Raw genomic sequence first — 18,207 nt, 5'->3', positions numbered from 1 at the left:
CTTTAAAACCGATGAAAAACTGGTGGTGCAGCTCCGACCCTTGTCGAGGGCGGGAGTACTGTCTTCACCCACCGCGACGATGCCTAAGCACCGAAACCAATACCCGAATTCGCGTCGCGAAGGAGACTCTAAAAAAAAAGGGAGAAAGTGGGGAAATCCAAACCAAATCTAATCCGACAGCGGTGGAAACTTCTCGTGGAATACTGGACGAAGAACACGACGACACCAAAGAGTTCAGGCGTACCTCGGCACTGTAGAGTGTAAAGAGGCTGCGGGGAATTCTGATTCGTGACGAGACTGGACGATTCCGGGCGTTGACCGGCCCACTGGACGAGAAGATCTGGACGTTCCGGGCGTTGAGCGGTCCTGGTAGTGAGTTGATGTCGTGGTCGCAGATTCAGGCGTAGGTGGATACCCCTGCGCACGAAGTGCACGTAGGTGCGCGGAGCAGCGCGCGTGGGTGCTGAGCGCATGGAGCGTGCGGAGCGCCTACGTGTGCGCGGAGAGCGCGGAGGGCGTGCAGCGCACCCGGAGTGCGCGGAGCACGCGCGGCTCGAAGCATCGGACGGCGTTGATGACGGCCAGCGTCGGTGGCACAAGCGTGCGCCGGGGCGATCCTGGGCGGTTCTTGCAGGGCGGCCTGGGGGCAGACCTGGGCGACCCTGGCTGGGGAGGCCTGGAGCTGCCCTGTTGGGGCGGCCTAGGGCTGGCCCTGGGCGGTCCTGGCAAGTGCGGTCTGGGTGGCTTGGGGCTGCCCTGTTGGGGAGGCCTGGGCAGCCTGGGGCTGCCCTGTTGGGGCGGCATGGGGGTGGCCTTGGGCGGCCTGGGACGGCCTGGGGCTGCCCTGTTGGGGCGGCCTAGGGCTGGTCTTGGGCGGCCCTGGCTGGGGCGGCTTGGGGCTGCCCTGTTGGGGTGGCCTAGGGCTGGCCTTGGGCAGCCCTGGCAGGGGCGGCCTAGGACGGCCAGGGGCTGCCCTGTTGGGGCGGCCTAGGGCTGGTCTTGGGCGGCCCTGGCAGGGGCGGCCTGGGACGGCCTGGGGCTGCCCTGTTGGGGCGGCCTAGGGCTGGCCTTGGGCGGCCCTGGCAAGAGCGGCCTGGGGCGGTCTGGGGCTGCCCTGTTGGGGCGGCCTAGGGCTGGCCTTGGGCGGCCCTGGCAGGGGCGGCCTTGTGCGGCAGTCTTGGGAGGGCAGTAGAGAGAGAGAGAGGGAGAGTGAGAGAGAGAGAGAGGGAGACTGAGAGAGAGAGAGAGGAAGAACGAGGGGTGGAAGGCCGACGACGCGAGGCGGCAGCAGCGGCGGCGGCAGCACTAGGGCTGGAGAGATAGGGAGGCTTGGGCAGTCCTCCAAGAAGAGTTAAACAAAACTCAATTCTTGAAATATGACTGCCTAAGTGTTTATGGCCAATACATATAGGCCTTGGAGGAAAGAGAAAATACAACTTAAAGACGAGAAATTAAAGACGAGACGTGCTTCATGTCACGCCAAGGGGCAGTTGTTGATCTGCCGTTGGCGACGTGTCATGATGCGCGAAGGAATGTGCGTGCATGGAGACGTGCGTAGCAGAGACGGTTGCGGCGTGTTCGTAGCGGGAGTGTTGACGTGCGAGCATGGAGACGTGCGTAGCAGAGACGGTTGTTGCATGCCTGTAGCGGGAGTGATGACGTCGGTTGACTGTGGCGACGTATCCGTGCAGAGACGTTGACTTCGGTTGACCGTGGTGACGCGTCCAATGATGGCATGTTGGCGTCCTCGCCATCACTCTCTGTCTGTCTTTTTTCTGTTTCTATTTTAATGTATTGACCAGATTCTTTTTATTCTCTTTCAAGTGTATATTCGCTTGGCTATGATATTTACTAGATATACCAGTGAGAGGGGAGATTAGGGGGTCGTATGTAGCTTCCTTTTCTGTATGCTTGACTGTGAAATCCCATTATTTTTCTTATTTCTCTCTCTCTCTCTCCATGTCTTTCCCTCTCTCCCCCCTCATTTCCCCCCCTCTCTCTACAAGCAGTGCTTTTTCCCTGGTCTCTCCCTAGCTTTCTCTCTTTCTCTAATTCCCTTTATATACCTGCAAATGTGTTGCCATCCATGTCAGTTCTTTGAGCAAATGCTCATGCTAGCTTTGATGACTTCCCATCAACTTGCTCAAAAAAATTTCCTGTGAGTTCCTCTAGGACTACCATTCTGAGAGACTTTCTGTGAGCAAAAATCTATTCCAGCTGGAGAGCTCTTCTCCACTAAATAACCTCTTCTCTACTACAATAAATAACCTCTTCTCCCCCCCTCCCTCATGTAATTTGTGTGAACCCAGTTTACACCAACTTCCTTGAACTCCCTTCATCTTGCACAAATCTCTTATTGATTTTCTCCATGTGACTTCCAATTTGTAATTCTTTCTGTGAGAAGATATCTCTGACAGATCTCTGTAGTCAATCTTTCACCCTCCATCCCCATTCACTTGCTCAATCATCTCTCCCTGTGTCAAATTCAATTGCTTGCCAACTGTGCTAAAAGCTAGGGCATTTAGAGAGAGAAAGAAAGCGAAACCTGACTTTAGAGAGAGAAAATTTCTCCCCTAACGATATTCTTGACTCTCTCCATCTCAATATCAACCTTGTTCCAACAAGACAACATAGCAAATGGGTCAAATCTGAGGAGAAAACTCAGAGCCATGTCCATTACCTTGGGGGTCTGTACATGAGGTTACTCCACTAAATATACAGCTAAAAAGCAGGTAGAGAGAGAGATCAGATGGAGGAACCAGACCTAAGAACCTTTTCGAGTTTCTCGGCCTTGGCATAGTCCTTCTCTGTGAGAGGGCCGACAGGGAAGGGTGTGATTTCAAGAACCAAGTGGGGTGTGGGCAGCTCATCAAACAGGGCTCTCACGTTGTTGCAGCACACACTCTCCCCATGAGCGCTCTCTCTCCTAATTTGGCAACCCTGCAAATAAATATAGGCCATCAGATACCCACTCTTCTTCATGAGATAGGAGGAGAGAGAGAGAGATGGGAGAGATCATCATGATGCACATAGAGAGAGGGAGATGGGAGAGATCATCATGATGCACATAGAGAGAGGGAGATGGGAGAGATCATCATGATGCACATAGAGAGACGGAGATGGGAGAGATCATCATGATGCACATAGAGAGAGGGAGATGGGAGAGATCATCATGATGCACATAGAGAGAGGAGATGGGAGAGATCATCATGATGCACATAGAGAGAGGGAGATGGGAGAGATCATCATGATGCACATAGAGAGAGGGAGATGGGAGAGATCATCATGATGCACATAGAGAGACCGAGATGGGAGAGATCATCATGATGCACATAGAGAGACGGAGATGGGAGAGATCATCATGATGCACATAGAGAGAGGGAGATGGGAGAGATCATCATGATGCACATAGAGAGAGGGAGATGGGAGAGATCATCATGATGCACATAGAGAGAGGAGATGGGAGAGATCATCATGATGCACATAGAGAGAGGGAGATGGGAGAGATCATCATGATGCACATAGAGAGAGGGAGATGGGAGAGATCATCATGATGCACATAGAGAGAGGGAGATGGGAGAGATCATCATGATGCACATAGAGAGACGGAGATGGGAGAGATCATCATGATGCACATAGAGAGAGGAGATGGGAGAGATCATCATGATGCACATAGAGAGGGAGATGGGAGAGATCATCATGATGCACATAGAGAGAGGGAGATGGGAGAGATCATCATGATGCACATAGAGAGAGGGAGATGGGAGAGATCATCATGATGCACATAGAGAGAGGGAGATGGGAGAGATCATCATGATGCACATAGAGAGACGGAGATGGGAGAGATCATCATGATGCACATAGAGAGAGGGAGATGGGAGAGATCATCATGATGCACATAGAGAGAGGGAGATGGGAGAGATCATCATGATGCACATAGAGAGACGGAGATGGGAGAGATCATCATGATGCACATAGAGAGAGGAGATGGGAGAGATCATCATGATGCACATAGAGAGAGATGAGAGAGATCATCATGATGGAGATAGAGAGAGGGAGATGGGAGAGATCATCATGATGCACATAGAGACGGAGAGATGGGAGAGATCATCATGATGCACATAGAGAGAGGAGATGGGAGAGATCATCATGATGCACATAGAGAGAGATGAGAGAGATCATCATGATGGAGATAGAGAGAGGGAGATGGGTAGAGAGCTCAACTTCAAGATGCAATAAGAGAGAGACGGAGAAAGAGGATGGAGGGAGGGAAATCTCTTCTTCATGAAGCAGGGTGAGCTGGAGATAGAGAGAGAGAGATCTTCATCATGATGCACATAGAGAGGAAAAAAGAGGGAGGTGAGTGGAGAGAGAGAGAACTCTTCTTCAAGATCCAGAGAGAGAGAGAGAGAAATAGTTATGCAAGAGAAAGAAAGGATGCCTATACATATGAGGGATGATCTATATCGCGAGTAAAAGAGAGAGAGAGAGAGGATGAGAGAGAAATAAAGGATTATGCGTCCAAGAAATGATCCGAATTCAATGTGTCAGAGAAAGACAGGATGAGAGAGAAATAGAGGATAGTCTAGGTTGTACCCGTGTCCCAATGAGTGTGAATGTAAGAGAGAAAAGTAGTGAGCTTGCATGAGTAAGAGATGGAGAGAGAGATAAGCAGGAACATAGATAGATGAACAGACAGACAGAAAGAGAGAGAGAGAGAGAAAATTATGAAGATAGAGAGATGAACAAACAGAGAGAGAGAAGCTGGAAGATAGAGAGGTGAACAAACAGAGAGAGAGAGAGAAGCTGGAAGATAGAGAGATGAACAAACAGAGAGAGAGAGAGAAGCTGGAAGATAGAGAGATGAACAAACAAGCAGAAAGAGAGAGAGAGAGAGAGAGAGAAGGAAGATAGAGAGATAAACAGACAGAGAGAGAGAGAGGCACAGAGAGAGAGAGAGAGGCACAGAGAGAGAGAGAGGCACAGAGAGAGAGAAGCAGGAAAATAGAGAGATAAACAGACAGAGAGAGAGAAGCAGGAAAATAGAGAGATAAACAGACAGAGAGAGAGAAGCAGGAAAATAGAGAGATAAACAGATAGAGAGAGGCACAGAGAGATAGAAAAACAGACAGAGAGAAGAGACGCACATAGAGAGAGAAGCAGGAAGATAGAGAGATGAACAAACAAGCAGAAAGAGAGAGAGAGAGAGAGAGAGCGAGAGAGAGAAGGAAGGAGAAGGAAGATAGAGAGATAAGCAAACAGGCAGCGAGAGAGAGAGGCACAGAGAGAGAGAGAGAAGGAAGGAGAAGATAGAGAGATAAACGAAAAGACAGAGAGAGTATTAATGACAGGCCTTAGAGAGAGAATGATCAGCAAAAAGGAGAGAGATTTCACCTTGTGAGAGGTAGCGTCAATGAAGTCATCATCATCCGAGAGGAGAGAGGCGATGGCTTTGAGCAAACGCTTGCCCTCGGCCGTGGAAGGCACTCGGTAGCTCCTCTTAAAGGTGCCCTTCGTAGTGGGATGCCACTTGCTCACCAGTTTCCTCCTATCCGCCGCTTCCTTCTCCTCTGCAATAACCCAGAGAATTCTATCAAACCCATAAAATCTCGCCCCTCAGAAAAAAAAAAAAACTAAATCTTAAAAATGACAAAGGCGATGATGAATCGATCATGCTCTACTTTTTGCTTTGACTGCATGCTAACGGCCGATTATCAAGAGCAGTTCCCTTTCCAGAGAGGCATTTTTTCAAGAGAATATAGCAAAAATGAGATGAATAAAAAAACTACAGTTATTATGTACGATGAGGAAGATGATTAATCAGTGATGCTTCCTTTTTGGATTTAACTAATGCTGCTAGCTGATTATGAACAGCGAGTGTGTTTACCCCATTTCTGTGAGGGATTTTTTGAAGGAAATATAATAAGAATGATGAATCAAAAACGACATTTATAAAGTATGATCATGACTATGATGAATCAGTGATGTTTCCTTTTTGGCTCTTACTGCATGCTAATCGCTGATTATCAAGAGCGATTCTCATTTCCCCTTTTCTGTAGATATTTTTTGAAGAGAGTAACAAAAAATGATGATGAATAAAAAACTAAAGTTATTAAGTATGATCATTACGATGATGAATCAATGATGCTTCCTTTTTGGATTTAGCTGCATGCTAATTGCTGATTATCAAGAGCGATTCTCATTTCCCTTTTTCTGAAGATATTTTTTGAAGAGAGGAACAAAAATGATGATGAATAAAAAACTAGAGTTATTAAGTATGATAATTACGATGACGAATCAATGATGCTTCCTTTTTGGATTTAGCTGCATGCTGATAGCTGATTATGAACATCGATTCTGTTTTTCCCCTTTCCGGGGAGTTTTTTGAAGAGAATATAATAAGAACGATGATGTATAAAAAATTACAGTTAGAAAGTATGATCATGGCGATTTATGCTTCCTTTTCGGATTTAACTGCATGCAAATCGCTGATTATTAAAAGCGATTCTCCTTTCCCCCTCTTGGCAAAGCCATTTTCAAAAGAGAAGAGAATCGAGCAAGAAGGAACCTGATTTCCCTCCTTTAAAGCCCTCCAGCCACTCAGAGAACCCAAGATCGCCACCTTCAACCACGCACAAATCGAAGCAATTCAACAAAAAAATTGAAACCCGCAAACCAAAATAGAAAAACCAACAACTCAAATTTTCTCATAGATGAACAAACCGGATGAAATCAGCGGACTTGATTGGGATCCAGCGAGGCCGGCCTTGAGGAGAGCGTAGAACACGCAGAGACGGCCAGCCCACAACACGGGCGCCTCCAGCAAGAAGGACCGGACAAGGGTTTCTCGTTTGGCGTTGCTGGAGAACCCAGTTCCTCTCAGATGTAGATGCTTACCCGGAAGCAATCGAAACCCTAGATATCCCGGAAAAGGGTGCCTCAGAAGAGGATGAAAACCTCGATCTGCTCGTCTAACAGTGACGAAGGAGGAGGACGTGCAAGGAAGAAGCAATAGCGATGGCATCGCTCTTGATCAAACGATTTCGAGATCTGCAGAGAAACGATGAGATGGTGTGAGAGTGATGAAAGATGAAGATATTCTTATCCGAGGAAGAAGATGACGAGGGGGACCCGGTACACGTGGAGGATTGCTATTGGCTGAGAGCTCCTGAGTGGCTCAATTGGAGAGGAATTTCATAGGAAAACTCTAGATCAAAGAGAAGTCATTATTTTACATTATGTGCACATCAAGGTTAGGTTAAAGTAGAGGGATGCAGGGGAAGTTTCATAAATTAAATTTCCTAGCATTCATCGTGTAAAAACTATGGAGACTCTTTGCCACATATTATTGGCAGAACAGGAGTTTGATTAGAGTTGTGATGTTCAGTATAAAAAAATGAAAATAAAAATTCTCATCCTAACCATCTAAAATTAGAATATCCACATTAACTGTAAGGTCAAAATAGAGGCTTCTGAAACCATTGCTCAAATGAAATTCATCCCCATAAACTACGTAAAATTAAGGGAAAACATGTATGCACGTTATTTGAACAATAATTGTCTGATCAAAGTAGATATGCACAATACATTTCACGAATAAAACTACTTACTGAAATGATATCACGTGGTGTAGTCCATGACGAGAAGGCATATGGTAGTGTTTTCTGTTTGGCATCCCTCCCAAATCTGATATCAGACAGTTTGACATCATGTATCTGGGAAAAGCATGATGGTATCAGATGAGGGTAATGGATGTGGGTATTGGTTTAGCCGATGTTAGATATTGGGCTAGATATCAAAAGGATGGGGACATTGGAAGATGCTGGCAGTGGATATGGGTTACCAATCTTGATCTAATATCAGGATCTTGGATTTCAATATCTGAAAATTGGATATAAATATCTGGATATTTGAATATCATAATGTTACTATTAAAATGCATTTTTTCACACATAGCAGAAGTAAAAAATCAAAACTTGTATATTCTTTACCTTGCCATTACATTGAATAGGAAATCTAGTCTTGCTTGATGAGTCTGTAGGAGGAAAGTGGGGGTGGAGGATGATAGATATTGTGTGTCTATCAAGCCAGTCACACCGCCATGCTTTATTTAAGTACATTGAAAGAAAAAATTAGTCATTATTATTCTAGTGTAATGTTTATAATAAATTCTATGAATACATGCATTGATCTAGTGAATTATGATGATACAATAATACATTGATCACTAGTCTTTAAACACATCTTATAAATTTCCCTATTCAATTAATACTTGGAATTGACATCGAACTATACGGATGTCACTATCTGGTTCTACTTTAATGTTAAGTATGATTGATCATATTGGTTGTTAGTATGAAGTTAACGACAAACTATGGGCATCCTGTAGAGAAAGAGTTTACTAAATTGATTTGTATGAGTCAATGAATGGTATTATACATTAACATCAATCAGGTTGATTCATGTCACAATTGTACAAATGATCTGTTGACTTGAGACAACAAGGACATCTTGTGGACGGGCAAGTATTTTTTTAACTACAACTTACAAATATCTAATCATGGGATTCAAATAAGTCTTAGCTCGGATTTAATAAGAAGTATACATAGCAGATTGAGTGGTGAAGACGGGATTGCATGCCCTAGGTATAAGAGGAGATTGATTCAAGGAAGAATATGTAATTAAATTCCTTGCTAGGGTAGTGAGGATATTGGATAAGGTGTTCCTCAACGATCCTTATTACACATCATTATTAACTGAATATCAAAATCGGGTTTGACAATTGAGCATACCCTAAGTCATTCATGAGTCTCACATGAGAGAAATATTATACATATACGCTAACAGATGATGGTAATGCTCAATGAGAGAATCCAATCCATAATCTGTATCTTCTAGACCCAAAGGTGTAGCTTGACACCCTAGGGCTGAAAAGTTAATCTATAGTTAGTTAATAAGGGTGAATAATAATTTTTAATAACTAGAATGAGAAGGGTATTGCTGGATCTAATTTATTTAAGGACCTTTGAGAAAATTTTTCATTGAAGTATGAAGAGGGGAGAGCACCCATTTTAGGCACCCAGGCCAACCAAAGCTTGGTGTGGAACCCCTTTACTTCTTCTCTCTTTCTTCCTCAACCAAAAGAGAGTCTTGATGGTGAGAAGATCAACAAGGTCTTCAAGAAGATTTGGAGACGAATTGGAGATCTAAAATCTCATCATTTATGTGGTAATTCTAGAGGTCAGACTGATAAACCTAAAAATGATGTGTAAATACGGCGTTGATTTTGTGTTTAGACATACAATAAAATTTATAAATACCCTTAATCACTAAATACAGTGTATAGAGCACGCAAGGGGTCGAACCACAAGGAGGCAGCAAGGAAGAATTTTTATCCAATTTTTAATGAATTAATTCAAGGATGATTACTTGTCCAATGAATAAATCTTAATTATACTTCATGATTTTTTTAATTAATAAAAATTAAGTAAAAAATTAATTTTGATTTTGAATATTTTTTACTTAAGTAAAAAATTAAGTAAAAAAAATCAAGATAGGATAATTTTAATTATGAGATCAGAATAATTCCGATTATTATTTTTCCAATTATTCTAAAATTTTAAAGCAATTTTTATGAATTAAAAATGGGGAATTTAATAATCAAGAAAGGGATTTTGAAATTGGACTTCAAGATGGACAAATTTTTGGATGAAATTTTATATATAGTTTTTTTATATATTGAATTAAATTTATAAACAATCAATTTTGAAATCTAGAGAGAGAGAAAGTGAAGAATTTGGGGAAAAGGTGACATCCGACCCTAATTGAAAAATCGAAAAACGCAGAATCATTCCAAATCTATTTAAAAATAAATATTAAAAATTAGATCTCAAATCATACTAAAATTTCAATGCTAATTTCATTCAAAACAACTTCTAGGGCATGTACATTTCGCCCATGCCAAGGAGTTTTAGACTCTCTCAAGCAGAAGTTCAAAATACATCATAAACTTACAACTTTGAATGTAGAATTAAGATCTGTCGACTTCCAAAGAAACTCCTGTGTCCTTCCTGGCCAAATCCTTGGGGAGAGCTTCAAAAAGTGAATTTCGCATTTTTCCAGTCTATTTAAAGATCCAACCGTCTGGATTGTAGAGGGAGAAAAGACAAACATGCCCTCAAAATTTCAGCCCAATCAGACGTCTAGATCTCAAGATATCAAGGTTTTACTTAGGATTAATCTAGACCGTTAGATATTTTATTTCTCTTCAGAATATCTTATAAAATGTGCTTTTCTGATTCGTTGATGCTTTTATTTTCGTTTTCCCCCTTCTCGGATTGCGTTCTGACATGTCGTTGTCCGCGTCCACAGCGCGCAATCATTGGAAAATTATGTCTTCATTTGAATGGACAAGAGAACGCCACGTCGCCCTGTTTTAATAAAAAAACAGAAAAGACAAAAGATTCCTTTTACTTTTCGTTAGAATAAATAATACGTAGTCGATTTCCACGTGCATTTAATGCACAGGCCGAATTGATTACGGGCGTGTATTAAATACAGTGAAAAATCGATTCTTTTATTAATGCACGTGTGTCGGTAGCCGCGGCTTACCTACTCTGGTACGAGGTAGATCACCATTTAATAAATGCACACGGAGATCGATTCTTTGCGTGCATTTATTGCTCAAAAAGTAACTAAGAAAAATGAATCTTACCTTTACCTCGTCACCCTTGCCACGTTGTCTTTTGAGCAAATCATTTGCTCATTATAGCATCGCGCATTGCGATGCCATAATGAGCAAATGATGCTCTATCTCTCTCTTAACAAAATGCATCCAGTTATTCGCCCGAATTTCGGGCAAATGGCGTGGATGCCACGCGATATAATTATTAATATATTATAAAATGCCAAATAAATAGAATATGTATTATTTAAATATGAAAAAATCATTTCATGGCTATAGAATGGTCGGAAATTATATAAAAATATGGGAAAAATTCTAGAAAAATAGGAAAACCATTACCAACCTCTGGCAAAGAATTTAATGCACTGTAAAAATTATTTCTTCAATGAAATGAGGTTGAATACCATGTAAAAATACTATAAATTGAGAAATAACAATAAAATCAAAATGTATATCATTTATCTCTATTTGTATATGATAACATGCAAATATGGTCATTAAAACACATAAATATAATGTAAAATTCATCAATTAAACGTGTTAATTTTCAAGTTATCACAGACACATCAACGATATTAGAACACTCTCATAGGGAGTAAGTCAAGGGTGGAAAAAGATCCCCACATGTATCAAAAGTTTATTTTGATGAAATCATTGATTTGGAATTGATTTCATCTTTCGATGCCATTAAAATGTTTTCAAGGTTTTCACCCATGGATTATATCCCAACAGATCACTATCCAATGTATATTGATAAATGGACGGGGATTACAGTCTATATATGTTGTTTTATCACAATCCATTTACCAATGGGATGAGGCTGTAATCACAATCAACTTCTTGTGATAGATGGACCATGATCAAAATACTTTCTTGTAGTAGTGGTGGGACTGTGATCACAGTCAACTTCTGCTGGCATATATATGGTGATCACAAACCATCTCTATTCAGAAACGGACCATCATCATGTTCAAGACTCATGATAAATGGATTGTGATTAAAATCCACTTCTGATGAGAGATGTATTTTGATCACAATCCATATGACAGTAGGATTTGAATGTGATTGCAGCCCCAAATCTTTTGATTATGTTGGAATTATGCATGCCATGCATGCCAATCACACACTCCACATATTTTAATATTTATTGATATAATATATTTATTATATGTGAGGATTATAATTGAAGTCTATGATTACATGGAATGGCTAACTATGATAATATGCTTAAAAAATGACCACTATATAAACATACATTCTAAATGTTATTTTTGAAATGATACTCGAGAATAACATCAAAATATGTAGAAAGAATAGTTGCACTCATCAGATTAGTAAGTTTGGAGATACTAAGGATAGATAGTGGGTGTTGTTTGGGGAAATAGTACAATGAATTGATATATATGAATCCCTAAATGTTGTTATACCTCACATTATTGAGAATGATTCATGTCACCATTTTCTATATGGTCCTCATCCTTGAGATACCAAAGACATCTTGTAGATTGACGATTATGGTTTGAGTATGATGTGTGAGTCTCTAACCACGAGATTCCATATCATCCTACCATGGATGTAGCAGCAAGTCCATGAAGGTGATTGTGTGGTTAAAAAGGGTTCATCCTACATCAACACCAAAGAATATAGAATCAAGGAAGTAGATAAAATTAAATCAAATTATGGAAGTTTTAGAGAAGGTGTTCTCTGATTATTTTTCCATGCACTAGTATGAACCTGAGGGATTAATTAGGTTTTGATGATTAACCATACCTTAAGTCATTTGGGAGTCTTGTGCATATGAATGATTATAAGTATATGTTAATTGATGATGGCAAAGTGTCCATGAGAGAGTTGACATACCCTTTTATATCTTCTAGAGCAAGAGGTGTAATTTGACATCCAATGGGCTCACAACTCAACCTATCATTGAAATAAAGCTATCCTCAATTAGTTAATATATATGTTAATATAGTAAATTAATAAGGTTATTCCATAAAAGTTATTGGGCCAATGAAGTTATTAACTAGTAGATTACATGGGCCTAGAGGGTCACACGCATATAAATTTTCTGAAGTTATTAACTAGTAGATTACTTCAGAAAAATTTCAAGAAAACTTTTTTAAATATTGGGGAATATATTATATGTTCAAGGGTTAAAAATGATCATGAGTAATTTCATGAAAATTTCAGAAGGACTTTAACTTCAAAATTTCCTGAAAAAATTCATTTGATTTCCATGTGAGTATTTTTTAGTGCCTCCCCCTTATTTTATTCCTCTTCCCAAGTGTCGCTTCTGGTCAGACTAGATGATAACTTGCAAATTATAACATTTAATTGATGAATATTACATTAGATTTATTGTTTTTAGTGGCCATATTTGCATGTCATCATATATAAATGGAGATAAATAACTTACACTTTGATTTTATTATTGTTTCTAATTTTTTGTATTTTTTACATGGTATTTAGCCTCAGTGCATTGAAGAAATATTTTTTACAGGGCATAAAATACTTGGCTAGAGGTTGGTAAAGACTTTACTGATTTTCTTGGATTTTTTTCCATATTTTTATATAATGTTCTGACCATTCTATAGCCAAGAAATGATTTTACGAATAAAACTAATATATTTTTATTTATTTGGCATTTTAGAATGATATATTTTTATTTATAAATCACGTTGCATCCACGTCATTTGCCTGAAATTCGGGCGAATTATTGGATGCGTTAATTTTTTAAATGTTTTATTGGCTGATTATGGCATCGCAATATGCTATGCCATAATGAGCAAATTATTGCCTTGAACGAAACTACGTGGCGTGGGCAGCGAGGAAAAAGGTATATGTGCTCTTTTTGTTTGATTTACTTTATTGTGCATTTATGAAACACAGAGAATCAATGCACAAGGAATTGATTAGTCGTGTGCATTTAATGCATGCGACAACTGACTCCACGTTCATGTATAAAATACAATGTTTGTTATATTTAATAAGTGCAGTAATTGATTCACCGCATGCATTAAATGCACACGGTGATTGAAAAATGCATGTAATAATTTCTAATCGAAAGTGTATTTTCTCTTTTAGGATTTTTTTAAAACGAGGGCGACGTGGCGCATTCTCTTGGTTGAAAATGCAGCATCATTTCACGATGATTGTGGCCTGTAGAAGCGCGCAAAAACGTGTGGGAACGTGATCCAAGGATGGATAAAATGAGAAAAATAGGTGTCAGCCAATAAGAAAATCCATTTTTTCTTAAATAATCAAATGATCCAACGGTTGAGATTAAACACCAGTTAAATGGTGATATCTTGAGATCCAACTATCCGATTGAGCTGAAATTTTGATGGCATATTTGTCTTTTCCCCCTCTACAATTCATATGGTTGGATTTTTAAATAGGGGTCTGACCAAAGGATTTGGGCAGGAAGGACATAAGAGTAGGGAAGGACACGGTTTGACCAAAGTTCGGTCAGACCGGACCGAACCGGACCATCGATCAGCCTTTTTAGGGCTGACCGAACCTTCTGGTCTGGGTTCGGTTCGCACCTCGAACCGGACCGAAGACTGATACTCTCTCTCTCACTTGCTCCCTCTCCCTCTCCCCCTCTCACCCTCTGTTCTCTCTCCCGTTCTTTCTCCCTCTCTCTTTCGTCCTCTCGCCCTCTCTCCCGCTCATTCTCTCCCTCTCTGTCATCCTCGTTCCCTCTCGCCGTGCGTTCTCTCTCCCGCTATCTCTCTCTCTCTCTCGTTCTCTCATTGTCTCTCCCTCTCTCCCGCTTGTTCTCTCTCACTCTCTCCCGTTCGTTCTCTCTCCCTCTCTTTTTCTCCCTCTCCTCCAGTCTCACTCTCCCTCTTGTCCGCTCTCCCTCCCTCTCTCCTTCCCTTTCACCCTCTATACCGTTCTCATTCTCTCCCTCTCATTTTCTTTCTCTCTATCCGTCTCTCTATCTCATTCTCTCCCTCTCTCCGGCTCTCCATCCTCTTTTCCTCACTCTTTCACCCGCTCTTCCTCTCTCTTCCGGTCTTACTCTCTCTCTCGTTCACTCTCCATCCCTTGCTCCCTCTTTCCATTGCTCCCGTTCTCATTTTCTTCCACTCATTTTCTTTCCCTCTATCCCTCTCTCTATCTCGTTCTCTCCCCCTCTCTCTCACCTTCTCTTCCGATCTCCCTTTCCTCCTCTCTCTATCTCGTTCTCTCCTCTCTCTCTCTCTGTCACCCTCTCGCCCGCTCTCCCTCTCTCTCACCCTCTCTCCCAATCTCCCTCCCCGCCTCTCTCTATCTCGTTCTCTCCCTCTCTCCCGCTCTCCTTTTCCTCCTCTCTCTATCTCATTCTCCCCCCTCTCTCTCTCACACCCTCTCTCCCGCTCCCCCTCTCCTCTCTCTCAACCTCTCCCTCTCCTCTCTCACTCTCTCACCCCGCTCTCCCTCTCCTCCTGTCTCCCTCTCTCTCAAGCCCCTCTCTCCCGCTCTCCCTCTCCTCCTCTCTCCCTCTCTCTCAAGGCCATCTCGCTCTCGCCTTCTCTTCCTCTCTCCCTCTGTCTATCTCACCCACTCTACTACCATCCCTCTCCTCTCTCTCAAGGCCCTCTCTCTCAAACTCTCTCCTGATCTCCCTCTCCTCCTCTCTTCCTCTCTCTCAAGTCCTCTTGTTCTCTCTCCCGCTCTCTGTCACTCCCTCTCTCTCCCTTTCTCTGTCACCCTCTCTCCTGCTCTTACTCTACGCCTCTCTCCCTCTCGCAATCTCTCTCTATTGAACTCCTTCCCTCTCGCCTGCTCCCTCTCCCTCTCTCCCCCTTACTTCCCTCTCAGGCTCTCCCCCTCTCGTTCCCTCTCTCTCCATATCTCACTCTCTTCCTCTTTCTCTCTTGTACACTCCATCTTACCTGCTAGGCTGCTCCCTCTCTCTCTCTCTCTCTCTCTCTCTCTCTCTCTCCCTATGGTATTTTCTTTGACTTTGCGCTATCTCAGTGTCACTCTCTCATTCTCACACTCTTTCACTATCCCCCTCTCACTCTCTCATTATTCAACATTGCTTCAGCACCAGAGGTGACACTAGATGTAGTGAGATGACCAAGTCAACTTAACCTTGACTTGTCAACACGACCGACCAAAGACCAGACCTGACCGAGCCCGGACCGAGATCGAGACTGGACCAAACTACAGGTCTAGGTTTAGATTTTTGTTAAAACCCGACCGAGACCGAACCGTGTCCTTCCCTACACTAGAGTTGCTTTTGAAGTCGAGAGATCTTGATTCATTATTCAAAGCTGTAAGTTTCTAATTTTTTTTTTCAAATTCTTCTTGAACAATTCTAAAATGCCACGGCATGGGCGAAATGTACATGTCCTTGAAGGTGATTTGAAATGAAATTAGCATTGCATTTTGATTTTGATTCAATATCTGACTTTTAATCGTTAGTTTTACAGTGTTTTGCATCCAATTTGGCATCTTAGATCTTTAGATTAGGGTGGAATTTCACTTTTTCCCCGAATTCTTCTACTTTCTCTCTCTAGGTTAGATCACCTACTTTCTCTCTCTAGATATCAAAATTGATTATTGGAAAAAATTCAAATTAAACAGCTATAATACCTAAATCTAAAATTTCATAAGAAATCTTCCACCTTCAAGTCCAATTTAAAAATCCCTTTCGTGCTTATTAATTCCCATATTTTAATGCATAAAAAGTGTTTTGATAAATCACCTTGATTTGAAGATTGGAAATCCGAATTGATCTGATAAAATAATCAATATTATCCTATCAAAAGTATCTTGGCCGAAAATATTAAAATCAAAATTAAGTTTCTACTTAATTTTCAATAATTATGAACATAATTAAACATAATTAGGGTCTATTAAATGAAAAATTAATTTATTATTGAATTAATTGATTTGAAATTGCATAAAAATTATTGATCAGTGCCTCCTTGTGGTTTGACCCCTTGCTTTCTCTATACATAGTGTTTAGTGTTTCAGGGTTATTATAAATTTCATTGCATAAGTCAAAAAACCCAAACAACAACATAATTAACACACCAATTTTTGGGCTTATTACTAGATGAGAGGAAATCATTTTTTTTCAACATAAGTCGAGGAAATAAAAACAGTCCAGAACTCTGAAGATCATGTGGATACATATAGAAACTATACATTTTGATAACTTAAAGTTTCTCATTCAAGGAACTAAGAAATTATAGACTCAATCTACACACAGAGGTGATTTATCATCTTCTATATATGTTTTAGTTTTTAAAAATGTATTTGGTTTGATATTTTGCTCCACAGTTAAGTTTGGATTCAACTTATCAAAACCACAATGCCCATGAGATAAATGGATTCTGATCATAGTCCATCTCTGAGAGGAAGTTTATTTTGATCACAATCCATCTCTGCTGATGAATGGTCAATGATCATATTCGACAAATGAGCTGAGATGGAATGCGAACATAGTCCATCTCTAAGCCGTTATGCGTGTGACCACTTCCACGTCCATCTATTCTCAGGAATCACAGTTGAATAATGAGAAAAAGTGGACTAAAATCACTGTCTATTTCTTCATAAAAGTTGACTATGATCATACTCAACTTCTGATAAAAGACTAACGGTGATCACACAGTTCATCTCTGTTAAGAAATGCATATATTTGTTGAAATAAAATTTAGTACAAGTAGAATATTGTTACAAATACTAGCTTTAGGACGATTCAACAATATTCATCTTTGATCCCATGATAATGACATTGTACAACTGATAACATGCATGTTTTGTTCTTTAATATGATCATATTTACATGTATATTTCCATTAAATCATTCATATTTGTATGTTATCAAGCTTAACATGATTAAATCTATTTTTAGAATGATTTTCCACATTTTGGGGATTTTTCTAAATAATAGATCCTAAAATAATATAATATTTAAGACTGAATATGATTTTCATGGAATTTTTTGACATTAAATTTGGAAAGATATGAATTTTCTAAATCAAAAAATATATTTATACGTATTTTTGGGCTTTTATTTTATTTAAAATGAATTTTTAAAGTATTTTTTACTTTTTTGCACAGGGTGACGTGGCGCACTCACTTCTGCTCATTAAAACGAGGAAAAAAGAAGAAATAAGAAAGAGGGTGACGTGGCGCGCTGATGCGCCGCCACATCAGCCTCGAGAAAGCATTTTTTTATGCTCATTCTTTTTTTTCTTTGTCCTTTTTCAGGTACACATGGCGCAAAATATCAAAAGTGCTAGCGCGAAATATGAAAAGCGCAGAATCTAATGCACTTTGAATTTTTAATAGACAGAAAATGAGGACGCTGAAAGGAGAGAGAAAGAAATCAACGGGCTAAGATTAGCTCAACTTCAAACGGCCATAACTTTTGATCTAAAACTCCGATTGAGTTGCAACTTTAACCATTGCTTCGTCTTCCCCTCCTCTTTCCATCCATTCCTCCGATCGATAAATAGAGGCTTGGATCATTGTGAAATTCATTTGAAATTGCTTCTTTCTTGTGTGGGCAGATTGAA

General features: G+C 40.7%; 1 protein-coding gene across 1 annotated transcript; it reads right to left on the bottom strand.

The window, feature by feature from the left end:
- Positions 1-2,638: 2,638 nt before the first annotated feature.
- LOC144711176 (6,7-dimethyl-8-ribityllumazine synthase) lies at positions 2,639-7,089 on the bottom strand. Its single transcript, XM_078585097.1, has 4 exons — positions 6,724-7,089; positions 6,569-6,622; positions 5,395-5,570; positions 2,639-2,940 (listed from the first exon to the last, which is right to left on the bottom strand). Exons 1-4 carry the CDS (start codon positions 7,022-7,024, stop codon positions 2,746-2,748), a joined length of 726 nt encoding a protein of 241 aa, XP_078441223.1. The 5' UTR covers positions 7,025-7,089; the 3' UTR covers positions 2,639-2,745.
- Positions 7,090-18,207: the final 11,118 nt, after the last annotated feature.

Source organism: Wolffia australiana, chromosome 13 (genome assembly GCF_029677425.1).
Source record: "Wolffia australiana isolate 7733 chromosome 13, ASM2967742v1".
NCBI classification, from domain to species: domain Eukaryota; kingdom Viridiplantae; phylum Streptophyta; class Magnoliopsida; order Alismatales; family Araceae; genus Wolffia; species Wolffia australiana.
Note: the sequence above shows the minus strand (reverse complement) of the source record. Positions and strands in the feature narration are given on the sequence as shown.